Consider the following 22,625-nt stretch of genomic DNA (forward strand, 5'->3'; position numbering starts at 1 on the left):
TAGGGGCCAAGGGGTCCCCCCCCCAATTTTCCTAGGAGCGTTTTGCGGCAGGGAATCTCATTGGCGCGATTAAAACTGGAGAGTGGAAGGAAAGGAGGAGCTGTTTCAGCCTCCCCACTTTCAGCCACTCTCAGACCAGAGAAGAGACCCTATTAAGAATAGGTGGGGGTGGGGGTGGGCAGGAGAAGGACTAGACCAGGGGTCTGCAACCTTTAAGACAAAAAGAGCCACTTGGACCCGTTTCCGAAGAAAGAAAAAACTGGGAGCCGCAAAACTCGTCATTATAAAAATATTTTTTTTGTCACTTTTTTATTATTTCTTTGTTTGACCCCTCAGAATTACTCCTCCTCATAGAAATAAACGTTAAATTAACAAGTTACCTTTTTGTGTGTGTGTGTTCTTCACTCCCCTTCAAAACAGTTACCAGCGTACATGCCCCCTTTCAATGCAGTGACCAGCATACATGCCCCTTACAATGTAGTGGGCAGGCGGGCGGGCAACGTCGGGACGGTGCGTGACTAATGCACGCACCGCCCCCATGCGACGTCACAGCCAGTACAGCGCCCGCCACTGTGGGGAGTGTCGGGGCGCACAATGCGCCTCCTCCCCTCGCTAGTATCCGTCCCGGAGCCGCGGCAAAGGTGTAAAAGAGCCACATGCAGCTCCGGAACCGCGTGTTGCAGATCCCTGGATTAGACCATGTGAAAAATGAACATAATGTTGTAGCTTTAGTTCATTCATTTTCAGCTTTGTATTCTTGTGATTAAAAAAGTGCGCTTAGACATTCCGTTGTTACTCCCATAACCTAGGTTGAAGGTGCCCTTTAGCTCCTAGCTTTCATGTCTCAGGTTTTAATACTTCCATCCAAAGCACAGATGAGACTATCATATTGCTTTCGCACTCGGACCTTGCTGAGTTAATCTGCAACTACAGTAAAGGTCTTCCCACTACAGCTCGCTTTCCAGGAGCAGTAGTTCCGCCTGCAACATCTTGGCTCAAGTGTAAATAATTATATACTTAGCAGACCTGGCTAGGTATTTACTTAATGAAGAAACTGTATTGACCATTTTAGTAATAGCCTCTGCAGAATCCAATCTTACTACTATGAAATTACAGTATTGCAGAGGACCCCCAAACCCATTTAATTTAACACCAAATCATTAAATATTTTGCTTTGCTGTAGAAGTTGCAGAAAGCAATTAATAACAATAAACATGGAACTACTTATAGGCAAAATTCTCATTTGTAGATTCTCCTTTGGGGGATAAGGACTAAAAAATATTACACTAGAATTTCAAATATGCCTGTATTCAACTGTAAATTATGTTTTATTTTTTAAATGATACAGAAAAGCATGGCAATGGTAGGCATCTATCATGTACATTTCTTATAGAATATGGAAATATATATTTGGGAGAGGATCATTTGAATTTTGTAAATTAAGCCTCTATGAAGAATTGAAGCATTTCTTTCACATATTAAATTATAATTTTCTGCATGTTTTTGAAACCATGCTCTTTTTTCATATTGCAGCCTGTCAGTACAATAGTCACAATATAACTTACAGCCCCCAAAATATATAAATGTAACTGAGCAATGCCTTTTGGATTGATGTTTTTAATGAAGGATTTTTCCATTCATTTTGGACAAGGTTAAACAACTGAGTACAAAGCATTCATTATTATAAAAACAAATGGCTCCATATACTTGTTTGCAAGAGGAATGAATACGTTTTAAAAGGAAAAGTATAAAGTTCCAAAAGAACAGGACTTTTCATAGAACAAGATGGAGGGTTACCAATCCAACGGTCAAAAACATGAGAATGTGTTGAAAGCTCATAGTAGAAGTTCTGCTGAATATTGTGACTGCTCTATCTATCCATAGTCGATAATTTTTTGCACGTATATAGATTCCAGGAAGTTTGGGTCGGCCACAGCCAATACCAAAACTGGTGATTCCTATCAGATAAAACTTGGTGTAATCTGGAAAGTAACACATCAGAGGTCCTCCACTGTCCCCCTGGAACATGAAAAACAGTAAGTTTTAATTTGCATCTCATGAACAGGCAAAACAAAATACAGTTTTCTAGGAAATGTGGATCAGTTGGGAAAGCCTGAATCGGTAATCATGCTCTGCTATGTTGCTTTGCCATGTTGCTTTCTGATACAGGTATGCACACAGATGTTTAAAGCAAACCATTTTTATTTACACACATCAGAAATACACACATGCATGCACCCTTCAGCTTTCAGGGCTCGGACATAGGACAGATATTAACAACCGACAAGCTCTTTTCATCCATCTATTCAATTAAATCTTCCTTTTCTTCACACTCCATTTTCTCCTGCAGTTTCTAAAGTACTCTTCCATCAATTGATGCTTTATCAAAATTACCACTAGTTATATAGCACCCTGTAGAAAACAGAGAAGCTCTTTAGTAACAAGGCAAACCAACATACTAATCAAACGCGCACATCATTCAGATACAAAACTCTCACCTGCAGAATCTTCAACTCTTCAGTTAAGGCTTCCTTTTCTTCATGCTCTATTCTCTTCTGCGATTTCAAAAGTTACACCGCCACCCACAGCCTCTACAGGTAGGGAAATGGATGTGGCCTCATCCGTTGAGCATCAATATTATATACACATATATCTACAATCCCACTCTAGACCAGAATCGCTGGAATTTGCCAGGGAACATAGTTTCAGGGTCTGGATCCAGTCCTGCTGTAAACATCGTTGCAGGTAAGCGTGTTGATGTGGGCTCCTTGCCCTCATCCTTCAGGAAATGGGTATACACACAAACACACACACACACACCACAATAGCCTTCTGGGTCAGAATCACAGCATTTACAAGGATTGCAGTTTCAAGTTCTGGGTCTGGACCCACTGCAAACATGGTTACATGTAAGATTTTGGGTTGAAACAGGTATTCCCCCCCCCCCAACATCCCTGACTTTCCCTTTTCAGGTTTAACACTCATGGCTGCCATGGAGTATGATAAACTCACAGTATCTGCCTTCTTGACCTACTGTACTCTCCTAGTGCTCTTCTTCAAAGTGCCTAGTAGGTAGGTAAAGACCACAGGTGCCACGGCCGGCTTTGATGCTGCCATGTTCATCCTCAGAACATGGCTGGGTAGTATGCAACTAAGCTCTCCTGCCTCAAGCCCAAATTCCCCCACCCTCCTGATGGGTTGAGGGTTTCAAAACCTCATCCTATTGGACTGCAGCAGTATGCTATCATCGGAGAAGGGGGTCACATGACACCCTCCCCCCAAAAGGCATGTCACGGCAGTAGCTTTTTCTTTTTAATAGGTTTTATTAACATTTTTTTTGGGGGGGAATATACAAAGTATATTGGATATTCGAAAATAAAATGGCAATAACATTTTCCACTGGTAATTTGGTTAAGTTGCATTTCCCATTCTCTGGGAAAGTGCCGCTGCCTCTTCCCAAGTGGGAAATCTTGGTCACCTAGAAAGGTATTTCAATTGTCTCAGGGGCCCCTTGTAACAGGAGATCATGTTGTGCCTGCTGACAAGTTGTTACCTGTGTCCTTTGTCATGCTGCAGTCCTTGCATCCATCTTTGACTTTAAGATGGTCATCTCTTGGTTATAAAGCACCATCCATCAGGTTATCTTTTTCATTTAACTGGACTTCCCTGAGACCCCAAAACTGCCCAGCTTTTTCTAGTTCTTCCCCAGGGTACCTGACCTTGTGGATTCCCATGGAAAAAAAACCTTGTTAAACTTAGTTAGATTGCCCTTCTTGACCTTCTCCAAGTTTGCTATTTTCTTTAGGTTAGTCAGGGCCTCTTAAAGGAACATTATCTTAGTATTCTCCCTTAAGGAAGCTTTTAAAAATGTGTTTTGAACCGCATTAGCCAAGGAAACCCAGGGTTCGTGTATGGGCCTAGCTCAAGAGCAAACTACAAAGGCTGGCTTATCTTGGATATATATATATATATATATATATTTGCTTTCGTAGATTTTCACGGGTACAGGAATGCAGGTTTTGGTGTCCTCGGGTGTCTTCCCGTGTAAAAGTTGGGGTGTCTAGGCGACGTTTCGACGAGGTCTCACTCGTCATCTTCAGCCTGAAGATGACGAGTGAGACCTCGTCGAAACGTCGCCTAGACACCCCAACTTTTACACGGGAAGACACCCGAGGACACCAAAACCTGCATATATATATATATATATATATATATATATATATATATATAATCACTGCTTGAGCCTTTTCCCCGGATGTTTCTTGACACATAGGTAGAATGGTAGAATGGCCAACAAAATACAGTGGTACTTTGGTTCTCAAACTTAAACCGTTCAGGAAGTTCATTCCAAAACCAAAGCATTCCGGAACCAAGGCATGCTTTTCCATAGAAAATACTGCAAAATGGATTCATCCGTTCCAGACTTTTAAGTAAAGGTAAAGGTAAAGGTACCCCTGCCCGTACGGGCCAGTCTTGACAGACTCTAGGGTTGTGCGCCCATCTCACTTTAAGAGGCCGGGGGCCAGCGCTGTCCGAAGACACTTCCGGGTCACGTGGCCAGCGTGACAAAGCTGCATCTGGCAAGCCAGCGCAGCACACGGAAACGCCGTTTACCTTCCCGCCAGTAAGCGGTCCCTATTTATCTACTTGCACCCGGGGGTGCTTTCGAACTGCTAGGTCGGCTGATCTGGCTGGCTAGGCGGGTGTCCCCTTCCTCCCTCACCGCTCCATGTGCGTCCCTCCCGAAGCTGCGCGCTCGGTGGAAGAGGACGACCATCCCAGATAGAAGGAGTGTACCGTTCTTCGGTTAAGGGTATACGATAGCTGCGCTCCCCTGCTAGAACCTCCAAACAAGCTCAAGGTCCAGACTTTTAAAAACAACCCCTAAAACAGCAATTTAACATGAATTTTACCATCTAACGAGACCACTGATCCATAAAATGAAAGCAATAATGTACAGTACTATACAATAAATAAGACAGTATTGTAGGTGATAAAAATCAAAATCATTATTTTTTCTTACCTGCACTGATGTTAGTCATTGTTTGGAGGGGGACGGGGCTTTTATCCATTTCCGCAGTCACACAATCAATCAATCAGTAGCTGAACTGGGTTCCACACAGTCACAAAAACAAATCAACCGAAAAAGCCTCAAAAAAAAACAACGCAAAATAAATAGCAAAAACAAAAGCACCAAACGTAATCCGTTCTGGAAGTCCTTTTGACTTCTGAAATATTCAAAAACCAAGGCGCAGCTTCTGATTGGTACAGGTGCTCTGGAAAAAATAGCTGGCAACCGCATTGGACATTTGGCTTCCAAAAACTTTCAAAAAGCAGAACACTTTCTTCTGGGTTTTCGGCGTTTGGTTCTCAAGTATTTGAGTACAAAGGCATTTGAGAACCAAGGTACCACTGTATGTGCGCCGAACACCCATCACAGACATGCCTTCACGCCTTCAGATCATAGTAAAACTCAGGGAACCAATCGTTTCCTCAGGACAGGTAACTATTAGTGTTTAACAATGTCAGGGGCAACTCTGCTTGCCCTATAGGCTGATGTATCTGCATGAGGAAAGGGTAGATTAGTGAGGAACCTCCCAAGCTTGTCGTCCTTGTGCTGACCTATTGATCTTCTCTCAGTGTTAGACCAATACTCTTAGGGTTGCTGGCCTCAATTCCACTCTTTCTCCATACCTCATAGTGGGGGAAGAGTTAGCTATTCGGGTTAGAACTAGGATATTTCCTATCACATATGTATTTCCTACAATGAACACAGCTTTCGTGGTTTTCCAAAAACCCTGAGTCTTAATGTGATCATATCCAGGATAATCACCTCTAGCAGGGATTCAGTATTCAGTTCATCTTCGGTCAGCTTTTTAACTCCAAACACCAACATTTTATTTGTTCCTTTGATTTCTGCCTTCTTCATTTCCTAAACCTTGCTGTCTTTCTGCCCTCCCCATTTTCACAAACATCAGTCATCAGCATCTGAGCATTACCACTGTGCTGCCACTTGCGGTCTTGTTACTTAAGTGTAGGCTTTTGTGTGTTTGTGTAGTAACTTACCTGTTTTATTCTGTACCATTGCAACTGACGCTTCTAGCTACAAAGCCACTTTCTCTGCCATTTTGTTAAAATAAATCCTATTTAGCTTGCAATCTATGAGTCTTTTGCTAACTCTCCCAAGTAAGAAAAACAACTTGGCAATGGTATAGTTCAATAACTTTGAGGTGTGCAACGATCTCCAGATTAAAGATTCCCAAAACCACATTTCTGTGAGTACAAGCTAGTTTGTGTACGCATGCAGAAAGGGAGATGGGAAGCCTGGTAAAAAATGACACGTGAATATATTTTTAGCAATATGTTTTTAAATATAATTATTTCCTTTTTACCTGGCAGCTATCCACATGTCCAGTTTCAGAACCAGCACAAAGCATATTCCACGATACTACGCCTGCATACCAGTCATATCTATTGCAGATATATAGTGGAATAACGTCAACTTGAGCTTCTTGTAATATAAATTTTCCTCTACCTGTAATGAACACAAAACACTGTTAGAAGTATGCTTGTGTTTCTTTAGCGCTGTGCAATATAAAATTGCCAGCTATAGCAGCTCTTGGGAAAGGACAATGATAAAACTCATGAACTGTGCCACACATCCCCTGTGAAGTCTATTTCCAGTATTCCACAGATGATTAATACTTTTTAAAAAGCATTTTAAGAGTACGTTTAAAAACACACAGTGTGAATGCAACAAACACACACACACACACAGAGAGAGAGAGAGAGAGAGAGAGAGAGAGAGAGAGAGAGAGAGAGAGCGCGCTTTGACAGGTCCAAGGAATCCTCCATACATTCTACAGCAAACTCAGTTTTCTTTCTGTGCATTGTGCGAAAGAATCCCAAATGTCCTCACTGGAGTGAATCCAATGCTACTCTGAGAAGGGCTAGCATTGAATACAACTCACTGCAAAGATTCTTCCTGAGATCACCAAATCTCAATTAGATCACCAAACTGATTTTTATCACAGATTAAAGGACACATAAGATATTTACCCTTCTCCTCTGTGTTTCCCCATCCACTTATGAAACATGGGTTTTCATCTGCCACTAGTTGAGTAGTGCTGTTAGGTAAGCAGATAGGTTGAATATAATCACTGTAGCTGATAGGCCTTTTTAGTTTAAACAAGGCAACATCATTTTCGTACGTGCTTCTCTTGAAACCAGAATGCATCACGATAGCTCTGACATGGCGCTTTACGGTAGAAGATTCAAAGTTATAAAGATGGTGCAAGCCAAATACAACCCTCCAAAATGCTGGATCCCTAAGAGAGAATAAAATCCCTTTATCATGTCCACATACAGGAATTTTCTTACAAACAGGTGGTTCAGAAATGATTTTTCTGCACATGTGATTGGTTCATAAGACACCCACATACCTTCTTCAGTCACCATATTTGTTGCTGTTCCACTGCTTACTGTCCACATCAGTAGGCAGATCCTGATGAAAAATATTCTGGGGCAGATCCTGATGAAAAATATTCTGGATTTTATATTGTTCCTCACCCCAACCACTCTTTCTCTGTCCTCCACTACATTTTTACTCCATTGCCTTGTAAAAAAACATTCAGAAGTGCGGAAGACTGCAAAAGCAAATGCTACCACCTTCACAACAGTCTTGTGATTTGTGTGTGAGCAACATCTATTTCCATTTGTTTGTTTTATACCTTAATAATGGAGATCTTGTGCAAAAATATTTGTCTGCGTCTCCATCATGAATGTGGGCATCTCTTCTCTATATAATTACCACTTCTTAATGCCACTTCTTTATCACAGTGCAACTACACCTACTGCTCTTTGATGCTGATTACTTTATTTCCAGATGTAATTATAAATACTTCTGGCTAAATCATAGTTTCATTGAGCTAACATAAAGGTAAAAGTAAATGACCCCTGGACTGTTACGTCCCGTCAAAGGCGACTATCGGGTTGCGGCGCTCATCTTGTTTCAGGCCAAGGGAGCTGGCCTTTGTCTGCAGACAGCTTTTCAGTTCATGTGGCCAGCATAACTAAACCGTTTTTGGCGTAACAGAACACCGTGACGGAAGCCAGAGCGCACGAAAATGCCATTTACCGTACCTTCCTGCCACAGTGGTACCTATTTATCTACTTGCACTGGCGTGCTTTTGAACTATTAGGTTGGGAGGAGCTGGGGCAGGAGCTCACTCCGTCATGCGGATTCGGACTGCCGACCTTCAAACTATCCCTGTTTGGAGTTGAAAAGTCAAATACACCTTTGGTTAACAGTCAAATGCACTAACCTGTTGCACCAGAGACACCTGGAAGAAACTGAGTTGAAAAGTATGATTATCTGCAGTAAACAGAGCCACACCACATTTAAGTAACATTCATTGCACTCTTAAAGCACACGACTCTCCCCCCCCCCAAATAATCCTGGGGACTGTAGTTTGTTTAGGGTACTGGGGCAGTGAGGAGGCAAACTATGGTTCCCATGATTTTGGGAAGAAGTAATGGGACGCAGGTGGCGCTGTGGTCTAAACCAGAGCCTAGGGCTTGCTGATCAGAAGATTGGCGGTTCGAATCCCCACAATGGGGTGAGCTCCTGTTGCTCGGTCCCTGCTCCTGCCAACCTAGCAGTTCGAAAGCACGTCAAAGTGCAAGTAGATAAATAGGTACTGCTCCGGCGGGAAGGTAAATGGCGTTTCCGTGCACTGCTCTGGTTTGCCAGAAGCAGCTTAGTCATGCTGGCCACACAACCCGGAAGTTGTACGCCGCCTCCCTTGGCCAAAAAAACAAGATGAGCGCCACAACCCCAGAGTCGTTCACGACTGGACCTAACGGTCAGAGGGCCCCTTTTAATGTGCTTTTAAAATATGCTGTACATAAGAGATAAGGGAGTAATTACTGAAGTTATTCTTTTGCAGTATAAAATGTCTCCAATAGGATCCATGAATTAATCATTCAGGAAGCAGGTTTCATTGCATCTGCTTTGCTGGTGGCCCAGTTCCATCAGGCCTCTGAACTATGCTGGCTGGTCAATACAGAAATATAGAAACTGTCTAGAAATCGGTGCTTGAGTTTTGTTCTCTTCTTCCCTCCTCCTCCCTTTTCCCTTGTGTGTTTGTTTTTTTTTGTTTGTAAACCTACAGGTAGGAAGTGTCTTGATTTGATTTCGTGTAAGCCACTCTGGGAGGCTTCTTGGCTAAAGAGCAGAGTACAAATGCTCTAAATAAATAAATGCTTGGCATTTTCCTGCAAACAGATGTGAACTCATTTTGTACACAGAAAGCAGAGTCCTTGCTCTTTCCTTGCCCCCTCTCCCATTTTAGATCTGAAAAACTACAACATTCTAGTAGATTTCTGCCCACCACCTTGCCCAAGAAGGGGGTATTTATGACTGGGTGGTAGTTCTTTTAACTGCAGGGTCCAGATGGCCTTTTTTTTGGTAATGAACTCCGCTGCAGAGATCTGGTTTTCCATGCCTTGTATTGATATTTGCAAAGTGTTTGGATGTCTGCGCTGGAATTCACTGCCTGGTGGTTGGAGGGCTGAGCACGTTTGTGTGTGTGTAGAAACCTGTGAACTCCAGAAATGTATGCATTGCATTGATTGTTCAATCCACTTTTTGCCTCTGGTTGCCCAAGGGCTGTGAAAGGTTCCCCACCTTGCTATAAAGCATAGCAGGGAATGGTTTCAGGTGGGGATGGGGGGGTGAAAGGAAAAAGGGCCCCCAATTTCTGAACTAACCCCCTGCTTCTGATCTCTGAATTGATGTTACAGGCCTATTGCCGCAAGTGGGTTGCTCCTGTTATTGATATACTGAAATGTTTTGTTCCAGGTCTCTCTCTAGCGGTAGATACAGATTTCAAAAATAAGCTAGTCGTTTTAACAAACATACTTTTTCACACCTATAACTGGCAAAAAAAGAAGAAAAAGATTTAGAACAGAAATATACCTACTTCCATTTTTTAATGCAGTGTGCTGCTGTCAGCACTGAGTAGTTATTAATCACGGATCCACCACATACATGGTGATATCCTGTACCAAAGCGGTAAACTTGAAGACTAACTTGCCATGGCCATGCCCCTGGCTCAGCATCACGTCCACCCACAATCCGATTCCCTACTGTCATCTCATCCATCAGAGGCCTTGTCCCGCAATCTAGAAATGAAAACACAGTTATGCTAGTGGTGAGACACGTCCCTCAAAATACAGCAGGCATTCAGCAACAAATACATTTAAAGCAGATCCTTAGAACCGTTGTTTTGAATGGATCGGTATGGCACAACAATTCTGTTACCGGATGAATTTCTGTTGGGCATTGTGGAGGGAAGTATCTATTTACTTATTGGACAACAAAACCCAACTCCCACTCCTGCTGGCCACTTAAGCTTCTGCCACCATTCAGTCTCACTCATTTCCTCCAAAACTTTAGCTTAAGAAAACTAACCAGGCTTCATTAGCTGATCATATAGCGCAGGGGGCTTTTTTTAAATATATAGGTTATTTGGTGCAATTATACCTTCGTACCTTGGAACTCGAATGGAATCGGTTCCAGAAGTCCGTTCAACTTCCAAAACGTTCAGAAACCAAAGCATGGCTTCTGATTGGCTGCAGGAAGCTCCTGCTGGATGTTTCGGTTCCAAAGAACGTTCGCAAACTGGAACACTCACTTCTGGGTTTGCGGCATTCGGGAGCCAAAACGTCCGAGTACCAAGGCGTTCGGGATCCAAGGTACGACTGTATAGGGTTTTGTATGTAGGAAAGCAGAAACTTAAAACTAGCTTGGTGGCTATTAGGCAGTCACTGCAAGATCCCGCAATGCTGGCATGGTATGTGCCCACTCGCCACCCAAGCTGTGGTCTGCTCTGCACTAGCTGCAAACCCCACATACAGCACATTACACTGACGAAAAGTTTATTTTAAAAAGCCTATTTTGCAAATGAAATGAACAGCACATACAGCACATTACACTGACGAAAAGTTTATTTTAAAAAGCCTATTTTGCAAATGAAATGAACGTCAGAACATATTATTATTATTATTATTATTATTACAACAATCATAACAATATTATTAATAATAATAATTTATTTATACCCCGCCCATCTGGCTGGGCTTCCTTAGCCACTCTGGGCAGCTTCCAACAAAATATTAAAATACCATAATGATTCAAACATTAAAAGCTTCCCTAAACAGGGCTGCCTTATTGTATTCACTGCCACTTATTGTTTGGTCATGGTGTTGCTCCCCCACAACTTCCTTAAAATCCCGTTTCTCTCTTGTGCCAATGGATATAAAGCCCAAGGCATGAACTTGGCAAAATGCACCCATTACCATGCATAGGTTCTGGACTACACGGTACCACTTAACCGGAGACATCATTTGTGAGAACCAGCACCTCCACATGCCCAAATTTCTGCTATAACGGAGGCTCTTCTGCATAAATTTCAGCGGCCTTGTGAGCGGCACCAATTTGGAAGTAGCAAGGCGCCCCGGAAAAGCTTTCACACGTGACTGCCCTGCTCCCGATTCGCTTCCCATCTGAACTGCAAAAATGTGAGAATGAGAACGCAAAACAGAAACCCACATGTAGGCAGTGGCGTAGCGTTGGGGGTGCAGGGGGGGCCGGCCGCAACACCTGGGGGTTAGTGTTAGGGGGCGCCAATCCACGGGTTAGGGGGCGCAAATTACTTGCCTTGCCCCGGGTGCTTACAACCCACGCTACACCACTGCATGTAGGAACCCTGCAGAGCTTGCCTTCCGCATTCGCAGCCACCATCTCCTGGCAAGTGGCTCTGGGGATGGCATTTGGGTCCCTGTGGAAGAACCCATCATGGCCGTATGAGTCAGGAGGCATGCTCTCCCCCCCCCCCCAATGTTTTATTTCCAACAAGTGTCGCTGAGTGGCTCAAGATGGAGGGGTGTGTTTTTTTTAAATAAAAAAACCCCTTTAAAAACATAAAATAACACAAGATATGATCCAATCTAATTAAAAGGAAGGAACACACTATTTCTACAATAATTTGAAGGGTTAACATGTGTATACTTCAGCTATTCCAAACTATGCTACCTACCCCAAACACAGGGGTGTGTTTGCGTGTAAACTTTATTGTGTGAAGAACCAGGCCCAGATGGGGGGGGGCATATGGGCCACTTGGCCCGGGCCTCCGATTCCAAATGGGGCCTTGATCAGCATATTTATCTACGGTATATTTTCCATTTTGTCTTTATATGCAGATATGGTTCAAGCCTTGAAATAAAATTATTTGTCAGCATAACGTTTGTGAAAATTATTTATATACTTACTTATTTATAAGACTTCAGTTATCCCCAGGGTAAAAAAAAAGGGGGGGCACATTATCTACCTGGCCCGGGTCTCTGCCTGGCTCTGCAAGGCCCTGTGAGGAACTCCAGAGTGGCTAATGAGAACTGCAAGTTGGGTTTTTGTTTTTCTGTTATAAAAAGGCCAAAACTATTGTGTGAGGAATGCCAAGTGGCTAGTTATGTCTGCAAGTTGGTTTTTTTTTGTTTTTGTATTATTAAAAAGGTCAAAACTAGGATATTTACGGTAACTTGTTTCCCAGTATGTGTAACAGAGTGTTTAAATCTTGTACAACACCTTGTGGAATCTGTGTCAGCCAGAGATAATAGATTTCACAGCAGAGCAGAAAGGGTAGCAACAAAGAAGTTGGCTGGGTGGTAGAAGGTGTGCCTGAAAAAAGAGGCAGCAACCTTCCAGACTGACTAGTTATGGGGGGGCATAAACCTTCAAGGATCAGTGTATAGTGCTATAAGTATTTTAAGTCTCAAATATAGAATAAATATTTATAAATGCAAACATATCTAAAAGTATAAACAGTGGTCGTTTCCAGGACCCAAATGCACCCCCCCCCAGCCGCTTGCCGGAAGACCGGGAGGGATCCTCACGGTGGATCCATGGGCCTCGACCTGTAGGAAAGGGATCCAATGGGATTTGAGGGATCCAATGCCTTCGCATCCTTCCCTCCCCAGCGCCGACCCCGATGGCGAAGCTGCGCCGCCTGTTGCGCGCTCCGCGCACGTCCCACCCGAGGTTTTGAAGCGGCTTCCCTCCCGCTCCCCGCCTTCCTCGGGGAAAGCGCGCTCCACGCGCAGCTCCGCCCCTGCGATCCTAAACGCTGAGCGATCCTAAACGCTTCCGACGGGCCGCGCCGCGCACCGCTCAAGGGGGACGAGGAAAGCCCGGCTCACCCTCCGAGGGAAGCAGAGACGTTATGTTCGGGGTCACGGCTTGACCCAGCAGCAGCGCCAGCAGAGGCGCAGCGGCTGCCCTGAGACGGCTTAGCCGCATCGTCCGTCGAGGAAACTTTCTCCTCCGGCCGAAGTGACGTTAGCGCGGGGGAGGGGAAGGTGGGGGGCGAAGCGCGCAGCGGGAGCTTCCGCACCTTCTTTACACCCGTCGGTTGGATCGCTTGCTCCTCGGGGCGGGAGTCTCCTGTCGGGGATCGATAAGGGAATCCCGAGAGCCGGCAACGAGGGAGGATGGGGACGACCTCTCCCCAAGCCCTACGAAAGCGAAGCTTCCTATTACTGTATTAAACCCGACATAAGGAAAGCAAATAAACGCCTGGTGAAATGTCACAGCGACTGCAGCTGATCCCGACTTTGCCCGTTACAATAAATCGTATTTTACGAAACTAATCGGGGCTAAGAGAGGCAACGGGCGGGGGCATGGGTTCTTTTAGCAGTTAAAGGGATTTTGATAAATAAGGATTGATATGCCTAATAATGATGATGATGATGATTTTATTATTTATACTCCACCCATCTGGCAGGGTTTCCCCAGCCACTCCGGGCAGCTTACAGCACATAAAAAATTGCAAAGGTAAGGTAAAGGACCCCTGGACGGTTAAGTCCAGTCAAAAGCGACTATGGGGTGCAGTGTTCATCTGGCTTTCAGGCCGAGGGAGCCGGGTTTGCTTACAGACAGCTTTCCGGGTCATGTGGCCAGCAGGACTAAACAGCTTCTGGTGCAACAGGACACAGTGATGGAAACCAGAGCGCACGGAAACGCTGTTTATCTTCCCGCTGCAGTGGTACTTATCTACTTGCACTGGTGTGCTTTCAAACTGTTAGGTTGGCAGAGCAATGGAAGCTCACCCCGTCACAGGGATTTGAACCACCGACCTTCCGATTGGCAAGCCCAAGAGGCTCAGTGATTTAGAGCACAGCGCCATCTGTGTCCCTGATATAAAAATGGTAAAATATTAGGCATTGAAAATTTGCCGTCAGGTGTCTTCTAAAAGTCAAGTGCCGGTAGTTGTTTATTTCCTTGACATCAGATGGGAGGGCGTTCCACAGGGTGGGTGCCACTACCGAGAAGGCCCTCTTCTTGCCTGGTTCCCTGTAACCTCCCTTCTCGCAGTGAGGGAACCGTCAGAAGGCCCTCAGAGTTAGACCTTAGTGTCAGGACTGGACAATGCTTGTGTAAGAGCAACATAAGTATCCTCCTACGATTGCCTCTTATAGACGACCATTATGCAGTGAGGGCGGGGGAAAGCGTATCTTAAAGGATTTAGTTCTGAATCAACTCAGTGTTTGGGGAGTGTGTGTAAAACTCATGCAAGGTTGGCTTTGCATCTGGCCAACTGAAGCACAGTACAGTATTGTAATTCTACAGCACTCTTTGTGTAACTTTTCCCATGGTACATTGTCCCCCCCCCCCCAATATTATCACAATAACCCTATGAAACAGTTTAGGATGAGAGTTTGTGACTGGCCCAAGGTTACCCCATGTGGTTCATAACCAAGTGGGGATTTGAACCCGTGTCTCTTAACTACTAGAGCACACTAGGAAGGACTTATGGTAGAATGACAGCTATTTGTTTCAAGATTTATATGCCACTTTTCTGCAGCTAAAGCACTTGTGAATCAAAATCAAATCAAATCAAAACTTTATTAGCAAAGCCAACAGGCCACAGCTATACAAGAGTTAAAAGTGAAAATAGGGATAAAAGGAAGAAAAGAACAAGCAAAAGGAGGTCCGTCAGATGAACAAGTCTGTCACTCAGATGGTGGCCCTCAATTTCGCAGCTCTCTCGATGTACCTCGCGACCTTCTCTGTTATCTGACTATCCGTATCAGATAATAGAAAATACAGTGTAATGTCTGGTGAACGGCCGGGGTTGGAGAGAATGAGTGGAGTAATAATCTCATTCCTTAGGTCTTTGTAAAGGGGGCAAGATAGAAGGACGTGGGACACTGTTTCCGTGTTACCATCTCCACATGGGCAAAGTCGTTTTTCAAATGGAGTCTTTTGGTAACGACCTTCGAGTACAGCAGAGGGAAGAACATCCCATCTAGCCAATGTAAAGGCACGTCTGTATTTTGGGATGGTTAGTTTAAACAAATATGAAGCTGGAGAGTCAAAATGAGAAGGGGGAAAGTAGGTATACCATGGGCACCGTTTCTTTAAGATAGTCAGGTTGTTTTGTCGTTCAATGTCTTTCAGGCGCTGGCCTATTAGACTCTTTGCTTTAATGAGGCCCATTGATAGTAGGGACTGTGAATGCAGACCGCATGTAAGGAGTTTTTGATGCACAGTTTTGAACCATTTGCTTTTGTGAGGGTCTTGCATTACTAGAGGCAGTAGACCAGGTGGATTCAGATTAAGACGAAGCCAATAGTTGAATGTTCTCTGCCAGGTCCGAGTTTCCACAGATGGAAGGCAGGCCTCGAGTCGTAATGCTGCGTTTGGAACACAGGAGGGGACGCCGAATATCTGCCTTAGAAATTTAGACTGAACAGTTTCAAGACTGGAGCAGTGGTTCCCCGTCCAGATTTGTGCCCCGTACAGTAACTGCGCCAGAGGTTTTGCTTGAAAAACTTCAAGGGCTGCTGGGATGTATCTGCCCCCCTTCGTGTAAAAGAAGCGGGACAGCATCTTGATACTTTGAGCTGCTTTTTCTTTGGCACATTTTTGATGGACATCCCAGGACCCGGTCGACTGGAAAACGATACCCAGATATTTGAAGGCTTTAACCTGTTCAATTGTCTGGTTATCCATCCTCCAGCTGTACTGTCTGTGTTTCCTTGCAAAAACCATAATTTTGGTTTTCTGATAGTTTATTGCAAGTTGCTCTCTCCTACAGTATGCTGAAAATTCACCTATGAGCCTATTTAAGCCTATTCTTGTTCGAGATAGGAGTATCGCATCATCAGCGTACAAAAGCACTGATATTGATTTGTCAGCCAGTTTGGGGGCGTGGAAGTCCGGAGATGACAAACAGTTAACCATATCATTGATGTAGATGTTGAATAGAACTGGTGCCAGGATGCAACCTTGCTTGACCCCCTTACTGACAGGAACTGGTCCTATAAGATGGCCATTTAAGCACTTGTGAAAAGTTCACATCAGTATTAAACAATAAATTACAACGGTGTGTGATAAAACACTGAAACAATAATGTATCACTCAACAAACCAGTCTACCTTGTACTGATAAAGCTTGGTCCTAAACACAGGAAACTTATTTATTAGCTACCACTGATCTTACTACCGTAGCTTTTAAAATTGTACATAATAGTAATGATTTTATTATTTATACTCCACCCATCAAAAAATGTAAAATATACATATATGTAAATTCCGCATGTACTGTGCCTAGAAAGCACAAGTCCTGGCAGTTTCCCGCTTGACTGGAGTTTTCCCCTTTCCAAGGGAAAACCCGCTCTTTAGTGATATATCAGAACAAATGGCAATCTGGGGGAAACCCAGATTCCTGTTTGCTCCAATTGAACACTAAAGAGCAGGGGTTTTTTTTTTCCAGGAGGATGATGGAAGCAGCATAACAAGGGGAGGCATGGATAAATCAGTCTGTATATACATATTTTTTATTGTGAAATCGCTTTGGGAAGCTTTATGAGAAGCGATTCATAAAGGAAATTAAATGAACAGTGCTTCTGTGTTTATATCTTTGCAGATAAAACTTGTTTTTGAATTTGTCAATTCAAAGTAGATTATAAAGCATATATTGCATTTTGGTAAAGATTTGCAGGAGGAAATAATTGAGTTTAAAAGTGCAATGGAAGCAGAGTTTGCCTGTTCACAGAACAAGATGAATGGTTACCCACATCACAGTTGAAAAAATCAGACCACATGGAATGCTCACAATGGAGGTTTTGCCAAGTAGGCGTGAATCTATCCAACTTCTGTAATTAGCTGCATGTATATAGACTCCTGGTAATTTTGGTCGACCACAGCCAATACCAAAGCTGGTGATTCCTACCAGATAAAATTTGTCATCGTCTGGCAAATAACACATCAGAGGACCACCACTGTCTCCCTGGAAAATGAAAAATAAAGAAGACAATCTAAGTGTTGTTGACAGTATTCAGAAGGTTTCACATGGAGAGGGATTGAGATATAATCGTTTTAAGTTTTACCTCTCAGAAATCATCAAGAGAAAATACTCATTGCTAGGAAATAAGGATGAGTCTGGAAATACCGGTAATGAATTGGGTAATCTTCCTTTGTGGCTCAACAGCACTACCAACAGGTAAGGTAATGGGACCCCTGACCATTGGGTTCAGTCGCGGATGACTCTAGGGTTGCGGCGCTCATCTCGCTTTACAGGCCCAGGGAGCCAGCATACAGTTTCCAGGTCATGTGGCCAGCATGACTAAGCCGCTTCTGGCGAACCAGAGAAGTGCACGGAAACGCAGTTTACCTTCCCGCCGGACTGGTACCTATTTATCTACTTGCACTTTGATGTGCTTTCGAACTGCTAGGTTGGCAGGAGCAGGGACCGAGCAACGGGAGCTCACCCCATCATGGGGATTCGAACTGCTGACCTTCTGATCGGCAAGCCCTAGGCTCTGTGGTTTAGACCACAGCGCCATCCACTCTCGAGTACCAACAGTCAGGCCACTTTAAAAATGTGATCATTTGGGGCAGGTGGGGAGAGGAATTCTAGACATCAAGCTAGTCATACAATAATAGTACTGTACATGATATTCCATTTAATGTTAGCTACCATAACAAGAGCCATGTTTTTATTACAATTCTTGCCTCACCCTCTTCCAAATTCTGTTTTGGAGGGAAGCATAGTGGAAATAAGTGAATACCCTGAATTTTTATGCACAGCTCTTCTTTCATTTATTTTATGTTTTGAAATGTATACCCCACTTTTCTTTCTAAAATAAACTCAAAAGTTCCCACTCTCATTCGTCAGCTACTAGTATATTTCAGTGAGCCAAAAAAGGACTCAAAAAGAAAATAGTGATAACAGGATCCATATCTTAACCGGAATTATGCCGCATGCAATCTCAAATCAATATTGGGCACATGAAATTATGGTATTGCTTGAATTTTACTGTGATTTGTCAATGAGACCATTTCATCAAATGAAGAAACAGCAACTTATTTCTATTAATTTTCCAACTGCTTTGGTAGTACTGTGACCGGTGTTACCCTCATCCAGTAATGATATTTGAGCTACCAACAAGAAGACAACAGGTTTCTTCAATTTGTTTTCAAACAGAATTATCTTCATTTTACCAGGCAAGCGTCAACATGTCCACTTTCAGAGCCAGCACAAAGCTGATTCCTTGATAGTCGTCCATTATACCAATCGTAACTATTACAGACTTCGTGTGGAAAAACTTTTATTTCAGCTTCTTGTAATATATAACTTGGTGTACCTATAATGAATACATAAAATACAGCTGGTAGTATGCCTCTGTTTAACATTCTGTAACATATTGAACAATATGCAAAAAAGCTGGCTGTTGACATCTTTTGGTCCAAAGTAACTTTCTTAAGCCTCATGCACCACAGCCACATCCCCATTAAAGTGCAGAGAACCTATGTCAATTGCTAAAACGGAGCTCAAAAGTCATTCCACCATCTTGGAGATGTGATGAATTTTGGTACACTGATGAATTTTTTGGTACACTAGGCGAATGCAGAGCTTGTAGATACAATCCCTTTTTAAAAATAAATAAAAAATCAATAAATAAAAAATAAAAGGAAAAGGAAATATTTACCATTCTCTTTTGTCAATCCCCATCCACTTATATAACATGGGTTCCTGTCACTCAGGAGAAGAGGGGTGCTAGGTAAACAGATGGGCTGAATATAGTCATTGTATGTGATAACCTGGCTTAATTTAAACAAGGCAATATCGTTTACGTGACTTCTTGCATCATAACGAGAGTGGGGGATGATTTTCATCACCTGGCTGTTTACAGAATGAATCTTGTCTCCATAAAGTCGACGCAAGCCAAACACAGCCCTCCAAAGCTCTGGTGTTGTCCTAGGACAAAATGAAAGTCCTTGCAGAGTCAATCATTAAGCTAGGATTGCAACTTCAGAGCAATGAATTTTGTGTCTTGCTTCACCATCTGTTCCAAAATAAACATGAAGCTAGACTCATCAAACACCAAAAGAATGAAAGAGATATAATAAAAGCAACATATCCAGCAAATCGTTTACATTCCAAACAGATATACAGATAGGTAACAGTAGTCAGAGCAAGCTCAAAACATGCTCAACAAGAGTTTCAATTCAGTTCAACTAACTTGGAATTGGGCAAGACTAGGCTTTATTTCACCCAGGTCAAAGACAGAGTTTGGCACACAATGGCACCCCTCTGGGGGCAAGCCCCTCCGTAGCTATGGCATTGCTTGGAATGCCACAGTGACAATTGTGTCTGTAAATAGAGCAATGTTATTTCCTTTCCTATCTGTGCCTTTTTTGCAGGGAGTTGATTTTATGGTGCTCATTATCCCAGGGGGGAATTACATTCAGAAATTTGCTGGAGTGGACTGGGGGACATTCAGTGAATAGGATGGATCCTCCCTCTGGAACAGATAGGCAAAGCATTTCAAGTCTTTTGCCTCTTCCAGGATTAGGAGCCATTCTACCCTCCAGTTCTGCCCTGCCTCTGGTCAGGTTGGCAGATTCCTTTTTTCTATGGGTAAAGGGGGGGGGTCCTTATTCTATATACCACTGTCTTTGTGGTTTCTCTTTTGCTTCGTTTTTTGCCTCTTCCGTGTTTGAGAGGGTTTTATCTGACAGATATCCATAATATAACTATAACACTACAAATCACCTGGCCTTGCAAAAAGCTGAAATAAGATAAAGAGCCACATGTATGGATACACATACAAAAAACATTCAGTAAATCCATATACTTATATTTGATCCATATACTTTTCTCATACCAGACACAGAAAAAGATTGAATATATAAAGATCTGAATATATACCTGTTTTGAATGCAGTGTGCTGCTGTTAGCACGGAGTCATAATCAATTAAAGATCCAGCACATACATGAAGGTATCTTCCATAAGTATGGTGAACTTGAAGACTAACTTGCCAAGGCCATCTTCCAACTTCAGCGTCATGTCCACCTACAATCCGTTCTTCCTCTGTGGTCTCATCTACAAGTGGCCTGGTTCCACATTCTAAATATCAAAATTTATATTGGTGAGATGCAATCCAGCAATTGGTTTGCATCTTTCCATTTATGCAAGGACTTGTGTTTGTGCACTAGTACATTCTTTGAATTGTTGGGGATACCCAGAACACCTGATGGAGATATTATGCAAACCTGAAACATTCACAGTGTGGGGGGAAATAACCCTGGTTATACTGTATTGTTGGGTTGCAAACCAAAGCCAGCTTCTGCAATATCACTGATTTTAACCTATGTTAATAGAAGACTACATTATACGACTATTGTAAGATGCTCTCTTTTTTTACCCCAACAGGGCACCTAAACCTGCAAGAAGATGGGTAAAATAACATGTTCTAAATTGAATAAGATCCTAGTTCCAAGGAAAGATCCAGAGTTCATGATTTTCCTCTCCCCCTTTCTGAGGGTGGACGGACAAGGGGCATCAAGAAATCTAAGACTGTTCCTGTTTTGTATGCGGGCAGCTCATTCCTTCTCTCGAAGGTGCTCTCCATAAAAGTATCTAGCCCTGTTTCCAGTCAATTAGGTAAAAAAAGATAAAGGTAAAGGACCCCTGGACGGTTAAGTCCAACCAAAAGCGACTATGGGGTGCAGTGCTCATCTGGCTTTCAGGCCGAGGGAGCCAGTGTTTGTCCACAGCCAGCTTTCCAGTTCATGTGACCAGCATGACTAAACTGCTTTTGGTGCAATGGGACACAGTGACGGAAACCAAAATGCACGGAAACGCTGTTTTCCTTCCGTTGCAGCGGTACCTATTTATCTACTTGCACTGGCATGCTTCTGAACTCCTAGGTTGGCAGGAGCTGGGACAGAGCAACGAGAGCTCACTTTGTCACATGGATTTGAACCGCTGACCTTCTGATCAGCAAGCCCAAGAGGCTTAGACCACAGCACCACCTGTGTCCCTCCAGTCAATAGTCCCATAGTCAATGGACTCCATAGTTGCCTTTGACTGGACTTAACCGTCTAGGGGCCCTTTAACTTTACCTTCCAGTCAATTAATTCAAGGATTGGCTCTAAATAATTATTTCCCCACCCCTAAAACACTGCAGATAATTTTGCTTGCTCCAATAGGATAGAAACCGAATCCCCTTATTTTTCGGATGGCGGCCAAGGGTCTCATTGTGCAGCCCTCACCCCCAGCCTCCTTCCTTATGGGCGGTTCTCACGGGAGGGGAAGCCCCTAACACCGGAGGCCACTAGCAGCCTCCCTCCAGCCTCAGCCTCGAAGGGCGTGCCTGACACGTGAGAACCTGACACGTGAGAATGTGCCCGCGGGTTCCGCCGTCCAACGCCAAGCGAAGCCGGGCTCACTCTCTAGAGAGATCCCGGACGAGGGGTTCTCGCCGGCGGTCTCGCCCAGCAGCAGGAGCAGCGCCAGCCAGCCAGCAGCCGGCGCACGAAGACGTCGCATCGTCTGTCAAGTACACAAAATGGCGGGCGGCGAGTCTTCTCCCGCTTTTTCCCCGCGCTGCCCGGCTGAGCGTCACGTGACGGCCGCGCGCTACGTTTTTCCCACGGCGACGCCTGCGCTTTGGCGCCTCAGCCTTCGCTCCCAGGCGGCGGGTGTCCCGACTTGTCCCTCTGCAAAATGGGTCTCCCCTCCCGTCGGCGGAGGTATCGGGAGCCGGTGGCAGCGCCTTGCTGGAGGGAGGGAAGGCTATTTCCATTCATTTCCCTGATCACAACCTTCGGGGTCACCTCGCATGCTGTTCTGGAGGACGGAAACCGCCTGTTCACCCCCTCCCAATACTTCTGAAGCAGCTTTTTTTTGGGGGGGGGGACTTAACTCTTATTTATAGATCTTTACAATACCAACTGTATGTATTTTCCGCCCCCCATCTCCAGTCATGTGAGGTAGGAAAGAGATTTGCACATAGTGATCCAAGGTATCTATAATGGAGATTCGTAACTTAGCAGGAGTTTGAACTTCGGTTTCCTCTCTTTCATTTTCTGGCAGGTTTACTGTGCCATTAACAAGCTGAGAGGCAGAAACGCAACAGATTGAGCTTTCTTTTTTGCCGCCTTTCCACTCCAGAAAGAGTATTCTGGCATATAGGTGTTTCTTTGTTTTATCTAACATTCATTACTGGACCAAGCATGGGAATACACTCTTGTTTATGGTGACATATGCTCTTGT

At 43.8% G+C, this 22,625-nt stretch overlaps 1 protein-coding gene and 1 long non-coding RNA gene across 7 annotated transcripts; both read right to left on the minus strand.

Moving 5' to 3' along the window:
* Positions 1-1,601: 1,601 nt before the first annotated feature.
* Positions 1,602-21,977, minus strand: LOC309362900 (transmembrane protease serine 12-like). Of its 6 annotated transcripts, none has more exons than XR_014165125.1 (7): positions 21,800-21,977; positions 20,276-20,474; positions 19,053-19,321; positions 18,565-18,707; positions 17,177-17,350; positions 10,094-10,185; positions 7,190-7,328 (listed from the first exon to the last, which is right to left on the minus strand). XR_014165125.1 is itself a non-coding variant. In XM_081898916.1 (6 exons), the coding sequence occupies exons 1-6, from the start codon at positions 21,897-21,899 to the stop codon at positions 10,165-10,167; spliced, it is 906 nt and encodes a 301-aa protein (XP_081755042.1). In that variant the 5' UTR covers positions 21,900-21,977; the 3' UTR covers positions 10,030-10,164. The 6 variants fall into 6 exon arrangements, 4 of the variants coding, with proteins under 4 accessions (XP_081755043.1, XP_081755040.1, XP_081755042.1 ...); XR_014165126.1 differs by having other exon boundaries at positions 7,194-7,328; positions 10,098-10,185; XM_081898916.1 differs by lacking the exon at positions 7,190-7,328 and having other exon boundaries at positions 10,030-10,185.
* Positions 2,185-3,962, minus strand: LOC309363076. Its single transcript, XR_014165224.1, has 2 exons — positions 2,493-3,962; positions 2,185-2,412 (listed from the first exon to the last, which is right to left on the minus strand). It is a non-coding gene; the product is annotated as an uncharacterized lncRNA (long non-coding RNA).
* Positions 21,978-22,625: the final 648 nt, after the last annotated feature.

This window comes from Podarcis melisellensis, assembly GCF_964234715.1.
Source record: "Podarcis melisellensis genome assembly, chromosome: 2".
NCBI classification, from domain to species: domain Eukaryota; kingdom Metazoa; phylum Chordata; class Lepidosauria; order Squamata; family Lacertidae; genus Podarcis; species Podarcis melisellensis.